This window comes from Strongylocentrotus purpuratus, unplaced genomic scaffold (assembly GCF_000002235.5).
Source record: "Strongylocentrotus purpuratus isolate Spur 01 unplaced genomic scaffold, Spur_5.0 spur5_scaffold_9, whole genome shotgun sequence".
Taxonomy (NCBI): Eukaryota; Metazoa; Echinodermata; class Echinoidea; order Camarodonta; family Strongylocentrotidae; genus Strongylocentrotus; species Strongylocentrotus purpuratus.
In genome coordinates this window covers 22,811,687-22,824,425 of record NW_022145615.1, presented here as the reverse complement: position 1 = coordinate 22,824,425, position 12,739 = coordinate 22,811,687, and the positions used below count along the sequence as shown (strand labels likewise).

The following is a 12,739-nucleotide window of genomic DNA, read 5'->3' as shown; positions in this document are numbered from 1 at the left end:
CTGATCTTCCAAGTTGATTTTCTACATATAATTGGTCACGAGAGACTTATTTTTAATATCTGTCCCTTTTTCTTCATTAACATATCTCTTTTTATGACATTTCCCTTGCAATCTCTCACTTGGCCTGTACTCTCCATTTGTGATGTTTGCCCTGGACTTCCTATAACCCTCAACAGATGGTAAGTATCTGTATATCATTCAAACAAACATTTCAATCCAATTTCCATATTCACAAGTACAGTATTTATTTTGCATTTCAATATTCATGTCAGGTGATATGCAAATGTCAGGTGATATGTAAATGAAGTACATGTAGTTATTGGAATTCATAGTCTTGATATGTTTGTACATAGTCTGATAAACTTGTCAACGAGTTGAACGGTACGGTCTATGCATTATGTCTTGAAGAATGAGTTGCATTTAGACATTGAATCATGACGTAGAGAGTTATCGTATGCAGGATGGGTTGTTATAGAAAACTAATCCTGGCTCTTGTATCTATAATATTCTATAACTTCATGCCTCATGCCATACAAAAAAAAAGTATTTAATGATGTATATTCTTCATGCTCTCTTAATTAATAAGGTACTGTAAGACAAAGCTCTCTCTGTTAACATTGTAACATGCTTATGCTATCAGCTCAACCGCTATCTATCATAAAATAAAAAATATATATTTAATCACACACAAAAGGAAAAAAAAGCATTATAATACACTTACATATCGTGCATGATCACACATTTCATATAAAAAAAACGTTAAGTTTACAAAATCTCTTTGAAGGAATTGACAATGTGTCAGTTTCTTTGGAACTTCTCAAATCCGACATTTTTTTCATTATATATCTCTTATTTCATCAAGCATGCTTTTATTTAATTGATTATTAACCATTTTCTATTTCTTCAAATTGCATATGAACTTGTTGAATGAATTCTTACATTTTGTCACTCCAGGGAATGAATGGTACTAATAACATGTCTTTAATTATCATCTCTCTGGTTCTTCATAATGTATTTTATGCATGGGAGGATGGGATTTGCATCTTTGAAAATTGATACCAGTCTTTTTAGACAGTAGATTGCCTAAAAGCAATTGCAGAATACTGCCTGTTTTTATTTTGTGGTATGAATATGGTTCAAAATTTCAATGCATGTACTCTGCATGGTCTCTTTTGTTGCATTTTGTAAACCTTTAAATGAAATTTTTTTCAAAAGTTTTTATTCTATTTTTCTAAATCAGTTGACATATTCTTTTTGTTACACATTTTAAAACTTTTTCCCCCCAAGAAGGGGTTTCATTTTCATTTTGTTCTCCATGTTTCATCCAGATAATATATCTTGAATTTGTTTTCTAAACTTTTTATTTTGCATCAGAAAGAATAGGAATCAGTTAGCAGCAATATTTCATCGTCACAATTTTGTAATAAATTGTTTGATATATCTTTCTTTTATTGAAGTAAGACAAGTAATAATCTCTCATTTCTATCCATTGTTTTCATGACTAATTACTCACCATTTACTAATGTTTTTATCACTATCTTTGCAGTGCAGTAACTAACCATTTAACTCTTTATTGTGATGTATTTCTGCCTATGAAACACGTTCCTTTTATTGCAAGCCTCACATACTGATACACAGGATCATATACTTACTTGGTAATATATTCTTCTATTGAATCTTATATTCAGGTTGAGAATTAGGCAAGAATTAAACGTGGAAGAAGAAACTATGGAAACAGTTGGCAATTTTAAATACAACAATATTGAAAGTTTGATATATTCAACAATTATATTTTCTGTTGAAATAATAATAATGTTTAGCTTTTATATAGCGCTTTATACAATGTCTCTAAGCGCTTTACAAATATACTATTACCCCGGTCAATTGGATTCAGTGCTTGCCTGCACACACTGTGTGCACAATCTCCACTCCCTGGGGAGCATTCCAGCCAGACATCAAATTTACTCCTCCTAATTGGTTTCTTCTTACATTTGTAATTCTTGCCTAATAAAAGAAATTGTGCCTTTCAGGATGTATTCAAGAGAAATACTGTTATTCAAGTTATTAAACTAATGCCGCTCTATGCTTACTCATCAAAATATTGATTCTGGCATCTTCTTTTCTTACCTGTTACTCTTCTGCTTATTCTTCTTCTTAACCGATTGACTACTGGAACCGGGTGGCGCCTGTGTTAAGTCTATGGGAAAGAGAAGATCCAGTAGTCAACTGGTTAACTTCTTATCAGCTATAGTCTTCTCTTCTTATTACTCTCTGATTTTTCATATGATGTATATCAACATGCTGTAGATATCAGCTACTCTTTCTCTCTCTCTCTCTCTATCTTCTTATTACACTATGAATATAATATGATGTATATCAACATGCTGTAGATATCAGCTACTCTTTCTCTCTCTCTCTCTCTATCTTCTTATTACACTATGAATATAATATGATGTATATCAACATGCTGTAGATATCAGCTACTCTTTCTCTCTCTCTCTCTCTATCTTCTTATTACACTATGAATATAATATGATGTATATCAACATGCTGTAGATATCAGCTACTCTTTCTCTCTCTCTCTCTCTCTCTCTATCTTCTTATTACACTATGATTATCATAATGATGTATATCAACATGCTTTAGATATCAGCTACTCTCTTTCTCTCTCTCTCTCTCTATCTTCTTATTACACTATGAATATAATATGATGTATATCAACATGCTGCAGATATCAGCTACTCTCTTTCTCTCTCTCTCCATCTTCTTTCCTTTCAACCATTGTCATCACTCCTTAGTTCTTCCTCTTCAAATTCCATCAACCTCCGCTCCTCAAACCACAGAAGTGGCTTCTTCTGAGGGGGTGCCCTCTTCTTTTAAGAGTCAAATAGAGTTGGGATGTGAAGGTATCGATTTCATGTCAATGTCACCTTGTGGTGTCATCTCAATGTCACCTTGTGGTGTAGTGATTAGACACTTACCATCATAACCTAAACACTCACACACTTTACCCGAATGAATGTTTATATCCTATATATTATATACTTAGTGCAAAGCTTGAAGGATATTCGATATAATGTTATGGTATTTAGCACGAATTGCAGTTTCACTTTGAGCACTGATTGGATTTATCACAGAAAGATAGCATAACCGTTTTGGTAGGCTTACATGTACATTGTAAGGTTACAAAATATTCCCTTTCCTCTTTAAAATAAAAAGACAATTGGGACTTCATCAATATTATTAGAAATAACTTAATTACCGGTATACTGCATACAAATGTGAAATATGTAAATTTCAATCTTTATTTTCTGAGCTGCCCATGTCTTTGAAGAGCAATACTCACTATTGAAATTTTGACCCTGTATGAAGAACATGAAATAAAGGAAAGATTGTTTGACATTAAAAAAGAAAGTTAAGAAAGTCAAGAAAGCTGCTATCAGCAGCACTTCTATTTTTAGCGTTATACTTACATGTTTTAAGGGTTTTGCATGAACGGTAATCTTAAGTCTCCTTGCTTAACCTCTAACCCCCTCCCCTCAACCTGTTCCAAAGATATCTAACATGCTTTCACCTATCGCTTCTTAAAGATATTATTTCTATTATATATATATATATATATATTTATACTCATTTATATTTTCTAACAATCCTGCATTCTGGTTACTCTGTTCAGGTCCAGTTTTATTTTGTGTAAGTTATATTTTTAGATAAGTAATTTGCAGTGAGTTCACGTTGTTCAGTAGATATTATGATTTTCATTAGAGCCATATTTGATTTTGCACCAGTCACATTTTGTGATCTTTAATATTGAGTTCATCTTTATGATTTGCTGTGTTTTTAACTGACCACGCCCGTTAACTCCTACCCCCTTCCTTGTGCATGGTACAGAACCACCACCACCCACTACCCCTCAACCTGAGTGTATATGTGAGACCGATGCACCTCCCGCCGCCGCTACCACCAAATACACGACCGTTATCACCACGGCGTCTACAACGTTGCCCCAGACAACCACCGGTCAGTCTCACTCACTAGTTCTCTTCTTAAGGTTCCATTTTTTGTTTTTATGTCATTGTATTCTTTAAATGCTCCGCTGGAAGGTGAAAGACACAGGTTTGTATATTGAAAGTGCAATAAGCATAGACCATGAATTAACCAACGGATTCAATACAGTGAAAATGTGATCAAAATTTTAGAAACAAAATTAAATATATACTCGCTGCTAATGCAGAAAGTTTGAAATCCAAAATCAAGTTTATACCGGTAATCATTTTGTAGTCGGCATCATGAATGTACAAGATATGCAGAAGAAGTTTCTGATACAAGCAAACAGTGCCTTTTGGTATTAGGAAAGAGACGTTTTTCATGGCCTTTGCTTATTGCAGTACACTGTATTGACCCAGAGTTTTTACCGAACATGAAAAAGAGGATGATGTTCTGATAGGACTTAAGTACAAACTACAGAGACATGGAGGTAAATGAAACTTAAGATAATTCCAGAATAGATTATAAAGATGAAATTTTCTCTCTCTTATCTTTTGACCCTGTGTACCCCTTCACCTTGTAAATTATGTAACAGGAGGAATTTGTGGGATACCATATGTGGGAGTTGAAAACTCCAGAGAGCATCATATGCGTGAGTTACGACTCAACAAATTGGGATGGATTTCTTTGAAGTGATTATTTAGCATGATGATGATCATCGGTTTTAATTAACAAGATGTCTGGTGTTTTACTAGAATAGTTTAGTTTCTGGATTAGATTTAGATTGATAAAATGTTTTATACCTTGAAATAGAAAAGAATATATTGTTGATGGAATATGCAAAGAAGGTGGAATATCCAATGAATAATACGATTTAATCAGCAGCTAACTTAGCTTTGTGGCATATTTCCTTATTGTGCTGATCATAATACACTTGTTCCATAGTGTAGAGAGTATTTTAACATTAGCATTTTAATATCAATGCTAGATTAGTATTCTGTTGCTTTTTTGTTTAGTTTAATTTTATTCCCATGCTGTATGATAATAATGTCTTGATTTAGTTGTGGTGTTGTAAACCCGAGTTGACTTCACAGTTATTCAACCAAGAAATAGAGAAAAAGAGAAGATTTTCCCAACAATTCCAAGTGACAAAAATGAAGAAAAAAACAACCACCAAGGATCTTTTGAACGTGTTTGGAATTTGTGCAATTGTTGCATGGTATGTGTGCATGGTGCCTGCAAAGTGCATTGTACAGTATTAAGCAAGGTTCCTATAAACAATTCATTGTCGGCATCAATTTGTTAAAGAATTTCTCCAATTTAATTAATAAGGAATATCCCAAACAATTTTCAGGAGCGTTTGTAATAGAAAATTGGAACATTGCTTGCATTTTTATTGATTTAATTTATCATATATATTTTATATTTTTGTTTTGTTTGATTCGTTTGGTTATGCCTTTTAATATGAGTTCCTCGTTAGAGTTTCCGTTTGTTATTTTTTGTTTCTTTTGTTGCTATTACGTTGTGTTCAACAGCCGTTCCCACCACACTCAGCACAGTGTCCACAACAAATCTTGAATGGACATCAACTGTTAATAGTTCTACCTTACCAGGTATAGACCAACATCCCTCTTTATGTCAACCCTGCTCCTTACCCCTCTCCTTGTTATTGGTACACTCTAACCTATCTGGCACTCAACCGTAAAGCATCTATCGTCCTATTTTGTATTGTTTTGTCTTCCTGCCTAAAATTTCCTTCTAAAACCTTTGTTCCACCTCCTTCAAGTTGACGCTTTTGCTTAGTGAAACAATTTTTTTTTTTGCTCTTTGCTCTCCCTTTTGTTGGAATGTGTTTCAGCCATCACCTTCCCTTATGTAAACTTTTTCTTTGTATATAGTTATAGAATCCTTTGGGAGTTTATGCATTCTCTCTTGTGAAACCTTCCTCACATTTATAAGTATAGTCCTCCCTTGCTTTTCTTCCCCCTTACCTACTCCTATATTATTGCAATACCCACGATGTGATACTTTTCCCCCTCTCCTGTCTGAATTTCCAATTATTGTTACAAACCCCTTGTATCTCTTCCCTCTTCCTCCTGTGTATGACAGTCATGTCCTACATCTTCTTCCTCCCAATTTGTTACCTTTCCCTCAAGTTATTATTTCTTTTCTTTTCTTTTATCTCTTCATCCCCATCCAGCATGTAAACAAGATCCCATCTATACTGTGGTATTGCACTGTCATTATGTCCTATATATTCTGTTAGCAAGTTATTCATACCCTCACCTAGTTTTGTAATTTTCAAGTTCCGGTATGTGAATAATTGATATGTCCCTATTCATGTTTCTTCAGAATGTGACATATTGAAAGTCACATATAAAGGTATTCAACAAAGGCTCTAATTCAACTAGTCCACCTTTTATTCTTGAGTTATAATAAAAAAAAAAAAGGGGTATGAATAATTTAGTTGTTAAACTTCTCTATGTACAATGAAATTCCCTTGGTTCTCTTCTCGCTTGAAACAAACTCTCTCTGAAAACAATCCTATACTTCTTTCAGGGAATAATGTGGTTCCACCGTCTGATTCAGACATCTGTACATGATCTTTCTCCTCTTTCCTTAGTCTTTTTGGCACAAATTTAGACTTATATATTCCTACTTGGTATTTCAAAAAAATGGTTTCCAATCTTTTTCTCCCTTCCACTGATTTCTGATTCTTCTTTAAATTGACACCTGGCATGAGATCAGAGCATTTACATTTTTCTTTTATTGCTACTATTTCTAAATCCTCTTTGCACTCCTGACTTACATGTCTACTGATACACGTATGTGTTTGTTTGTGTTAACCATATCCTCTTTTCCCATTAAATTTTATGAAACAGCAAACTTTTCTGTGCTTCCTCTTCCTTGATTTTGCAAAATGAAATATTTGTCAATTATGATTATGATTTTGTTTTTTTGTTTGCCTATCAATGCACCTTTTAGTTCTTTGTTTGCTTGACTGCAATTTTATGCAATACTGAGAATTCTATGCAGTGTATGTTGCGGTGATGTTTTCTAGAAAATGGTTATTTGTGATATTCATGCACAATCCGACAATAATATTGATTGAACATTTTTCTCTTTTATCCTCCCTGCATTCCATGGAATTCCCTTGATTTTCTTTCCAATATTTTTTGACCACTCAATGAAATTGCATTTTAAATTTGTTTTAATTCACTGATCATTTTCACCCTAATTGTTTCTTTTACATGCATCCAAGGATCAAATCATAAAGTGTAAATGTACAACGTATGTGAGTCCAAAGATTGACCCTCTAATTCTTATCTCAATTCCTACACATAAAACAACAATCATCATATAGATTTGAAAAACACATCACATAAAACACTTACAATCTTGAGTAGATACAAGAGATTAGGTGAAAATAAAAAAAGATGACACCGTGTCATCCTAGAGAGCTGATAGCGTGAGCATGAAAGGGATGAGGCATAGTCTATAGAATTACAAGTGTATATGTAAGAGATGATGAAAATCTATATTTTCATATATATATATATATATATATATATATATATGTATATATATATATATATATTTGTGTATCCAACGTTTACCTGACTTTTTATAATCCTCCAGCAGGGAGCCATCATACGTCAGAAAAATCAAACCCGGGTGACGAAATTACAGACGGCGACATCGACAACAACATTTCCGAAGGCAAGCCTATCCCTTCCTTGTCCCCGTCCACCACCATTAGCAACGTGATTGGTCCTGTTGGTAAGACCTCTTGGTTTGTTCATCGCTCGCTCACAGGTGGCTGGCTGGCTCATGTATTAACCATCATCATCTTAACAAACGCATTTCATCATCTTTGAGTGCGATCGCGAGAATCAGTCCTCGCTAGATTGCATAAGATTACATTTATGGTGTCAGTTATTTACTTACATGACACAGGTTAAACCATCTTACAGGACTTAAGCCCATTTTATCCATCTTAACAAACACATTCTTTCTTCCATTGGTACGATTAGCCACTAGAATCCCACATTGTGAGAGTGACAAAAGGTACATCAGGGGTCATGGCATGGTTTAAGGCCACAGCTTCCATTATAAATATTTGCCAGACTCTCTAATTGATAGGGTTAATTGATAGACATGAAAATTATTATTTTCTGTGGATGAAATTTATTTTGCAATCGCATGTTTGAAGACAAAAAAAAAATCAATGAATGCATTTTAGATTGCATTGAATTCATCTCTGAAACCCTGCTTTATAATTGATTTTGTATTGACAAAGATGGACAAAGGAAAGAAAAGGCCATTGCAAGTTTTGTATGCTTGACCAAATTCGTTTAGCAAGTAACTAAAAATGAAATTGCTGTATATCTACCTGTCTTTTATGCTAAAATTTAAAAAAAAATCAAATCAAATTCAATTGAAAAGTTAGCTTTCTAGCATGCTCTCTGCCTGTATATCTCATGAATACCTCCTGCTTGCCTGTCAATAAAAAATGCTATTTTTCATACATCTACTCTCACTACAGTACATCAATCATTCATGCTTGCAAGTATACAGATATCATTCGTATGAAACTAATTATATATATCAATAATTATTTCAATTATAATCCAATCATGTATTCCAAATATATATTTCAGCTATCATTAACCTACATTCAGTTTTATTCAACGAGTTTCCTTCAAAATAATTTCATAAGCTTGATATTTCACTTACCTTGCAAAGCTGAAATTAATTTATCATGAACTTGGCAAAATAAATTTATCATGTAGTCTGATCTTTGTCTTTTAATGGTCATCAGCTTTGAATAGGGAAATTCTGTCCCAATATTGAGAATTGAATGCTTAGGCTATAAAACATACTTGAGGTACGAGACAAATAATGTCCGAGTAGATTGTAAAGTAGGATGAAAGAAGAATGAAAACTGTTTTTAGGTACATGTACATGCATTTCTATTCTATAACTCAATCATTCTCTTGGAATCTCGTTTGTATTAAACTCAGTCATCTCGGATGTGGACATTTTCCAAGTTGCCCCAACCATTGCAAATGAAGTAGAGGGTGTGCAGGGCGATGATAAACATATACTAAGACCGGATGTGTATGAGTGTGAGTAGCTGGATGAATGGAACTAGCTGCATGCATGCATACCCGCTTGTATTGTTGTTATATCTGGGCCCTGTTTCACAAAACTTAATATCAATAACATGTTACAAGCTACTGTTATAAGCTACTGAAATCATGGTATCTGATTGGCTGAGAGCAAACTTGATATCAATAACAAGTTACAAGCTACTGTTATAAGCTACTGAAATCATGGCATCTGATTGGCTGATAGCAAATTTGTCATATAAATTGAGCAGTTGTTATAGATAACAAGTTTTATGAAACGGGGCCCCTGGTTCGTGTTTGGATATGTGGTAGAAAGCATGTGAAATACCTGTTGGTCAGTGGCATGCACTTGATTTGATAAGGAGGGCTGTTCAGAAATTTAGAATAAATATTAAACGTAAAAATAAGAATAAGAATTGGTTTTAATGGCCATTGTTCCGATTACCCATCGAGATGCAATTCTCTTATATTGAAATAGCAGGAGTGGAGTCAACAAACTTCTGTGAATGAATAATACAGCTGGCCTGATGAAATAAGTTGATCATAGCTTGGGTGATGTCTGAGCAAAGCATATATTTCTTAAAAAGTAGTACTGGTAGATCAAATTTTCAAAAAATGAGGAGGACTGTAACTTGATTTGAAATGAAAATCTTAAGAAATGTAAAATACTTCTTTCCTATGAATGGCATTCTAAGTCTGATTCCTGAAGATTTTGAATAAAATTAAAAAATAGTTAGGGGGTACCAATAATCATAATGATTTGACTCTGACATTGACCATCGTGACTACCGTAGAACAAAAGGAATATGAAATACAATACCGGGGTGTATAGAAATTTATCTGGTATTTTAATAGGTGTAAAAAATTGAACTTCTTGAATAGAAAGATTTGTCCAGTATAAGCTGTTGTCTTCTTGTTTAATGCATGCCTGTGATACTTTCTCTGGATAGTTGTTTGCACATGTTTCTCTTAAATATGCATGTTTTGTAGTATGTTCTACACATGTTGAATGTCCATCCATAGGCTATTTCCCTGGCACAATATGCACCTGTTTTGTACCCTATTTAGGGTTGCATGATGGAAGTTTTTGAAAAGTGCCCCCCCCCCCCCCTCCCCATATCCTGTTTGAGTAGAAAACTGATGAAATTGCCAACTTTTGAAGACAAAAAGATGATGCGTTATGATGAAAAAGATGAGAAATAGCCACCTTGTGATGAGGGGAAACAAACTTTGAGGTCATACTACATTGCCAAGCAATGGCACCATTTGCTTGCTGTGCTTTTTGTTCATGTGTACATCACTTTATCACTGTTAAGCATTTCTTAAAGAAACTTTTTATCCCAAGCAAGACTGCCACATTTCAGACACAACACAACAAATGAATCATTTGGTTGTTCTTTGTGGACAGACTTAGGTAGGTCTAGAAAGGTCGCTGACAGTGAAATTTAAATTTGCCTTTAAATGGTTGCCTATGGATCTAAAGAGCCATTCCATTAAACTTGTATCATGTCGTGTTCAACAACTTCAAAACCCCTGTTATTTAAAGGAAGTCATTTTTTTTCATTTTGATTGTTTGTGCAACACCCAGTTTGTCCAAATTATTGAAACATGCAATGGCGATATGCAGTTATGCACTTGTACACGTTAAGCACTTAGTTTTCAAGTCAGTTGTGCTGTGCTTTTTTGGCTATCGTTGAATAATTTAATTTCATTATCTTTGCTTTTTACCTTATTTTTTCTGAAAAGAATACGTTTACACATGGATCATTTTACTTTTCATTCATTTTTTATTTTTCTAATGATTTTCTGTATTGCTTTTATTTTTTTTACTCCTATTTCTCGCTGCTCATAGGTTGTGATGAGGGTGAAATATAATTACTTATTGACTAAATACTAACTCATTTTTCCATGTAGTACTTATATAAACCTTTTCAATTTATCCTAACAAATTTTCAATATTGTGAAATTGTTCATGATGTTGTAATATAATTACTTATTGACTAAATACTAACCCATTCTTCCTTGTAATACTTTTATAATAATTTTCATTTTCAATTCATTCTAACATGTTTCAATATTGTTAAATTGTTCATGAGGTGGTTAGCTGAATCGTCATATCAGACTTAAAAGTTAACAATGCTCCTGATCTTGTCCTATTTTGCTAACTTAGCCTCGCCTTATGCTTGCTATATATTGTTATATATCCATTTAAAAAAGAAATATACAAACATGTTTACATGCATGTGAGCATTGTGACGTTAAATATACATGTATTTGTTGTTGTATCCATGTTTAATACTGCAAGGACTTACGAGTGCAATGAATCCCAGATATGTTTAGATTGGATTGCATCTAATTAGCTTGTCGTTGATAATGATACAAAATATTGATTTACAATGGATGTAAAATAGGGATACAAAGAAGCGCTATTGGTTGATTGATTTTTGTAAGCAAAGAAATGGCAGCAATTACAGGCTAAGATACAGTTTGTGTAACATCTCATTTTAGTGACAATGCCGTCACAATGCTAATCCTGAATTGAAAGGGACTTTCTGGGAATCAAAGCACTCAAGACCTTGCCATACTTTTGTAGTGTACCGAGCTGGTGTTTTATTGATTTATGTATGTCTGTGACTTGGGGCCGAAGGACAATTTCTTTTTTTGGAGGAGCAGTTTGTGCAGCTCCATTCAATTCTGTAATTTGATAGAAGTAGGAGTAATTTCACTTAAAAGGAGGTGAATAGATGGCAATCTTTTGAACATTGTGTAGAAGATGGAGTAATCCAGTTTAATGGGAGGATGATTATAGAAGGCTAGGATCATTTTGGATACGTGGCATGTGGAGTTTCATTTCGTCCATTCATATGGGCTGTATAAGTAGAGCTGATGCACAAAACAGACTCTGATACAGTAGCTGCAACATGAAACTGCATGCATTTCTCTCGATCTTCACAAAATTATCAGGTAAAGTTAGTCTAGTGCGGAAGCTAATGCATAGAACAACAAGTGTGTGTTGTTTTTTTGTTCTTACCTAATATCATTTGTTGATATGTCACTAGATATTCAGATTTTAATCATGGATTCTCACTCTCATTTCTTCACCAACCAGATCCACAACGGAACCAAAGCCTGCTGGACGAGAGCAACGTGCTGGTCCTGGTCTTCCTCATCCTGGGCTGGATCCTCTTCACGTTCTGCGGGATGGTGGTCCTGTACCAGTGCTACAACCAGCATCATAAGGGTATCTATCAACCTCCCACCAGTGATGATAGCATCTTGAGTGCAAGTAAGGTTTCTCTGATCCCCCCCGGAACAAAAAACATCCTCTTGGCATGTCGTGTCAAGCTTGCTGGCTCCCCGTAATTCTCCCGGCTGAAAATGTTAACGCTTCATCCTCGGCTGTAAACACTCACCAAAATTAGTGCTTCACCGACCTCCTGTTTTGGAGCCGGATAATCACACTTCATTTACCTCATCTAATTCCTTCATTGCATTGCACTCTTGTTCTCTGCTTTCTGTGAGCTTTTAACTTTCTCTTTCTCTGCTAACTCGTAGTTACATAGCTACATAGATATCATTCCTTGGGTACAAGGTATCATTTGGAATGTTTTCAAGATTTT

The 12,739-nt window shown here is 34.3% G+C and overlaps 1 protein-coding gene across 9 annotated transcripts in view; it reads left to right on the top strand.

Moving 5' to 3' along the window:
- Positions 1-12,739, top strand: part of LOC582531 (flagellasialin) — a 67,377-nt gene that overhangs the window by 51,085 nt on the left and 3,553 nt on the right. For 3 of the 9 annotated variants that reach the window (XM_030976726.1, XM_030976725.1, XM_030976728.1), the window contains exons 15-20: positions 177-179; positions 3,892-4,020; positions 5,523-5,600; positions 7,627-7,767; positions 9,012-9,116; positions 12,229-12,405. In XM_030976726.1, coding sequence (XP_030832586.1) covers positions 177-179; positions 3,892-4,020; positions 5,523-5,600; positions 7,627-7,767; positions 9,012-9,116; positions 12,229-12,405 — 633 coding nt within the window. The remainder of the gene's footprint in view (positions 1-176; positions 180-3,891; positions 4,021-5,522; positions 5,601-7,626; positions 7,768-9,011; positions 9,117-12,228; positions 12,406-12,739) is intronic. The other 6 variants (XM_030976729.1, XM_030976730.1, XM_011685307.2 and 3 more) reach the window with 6 other exon arrangements.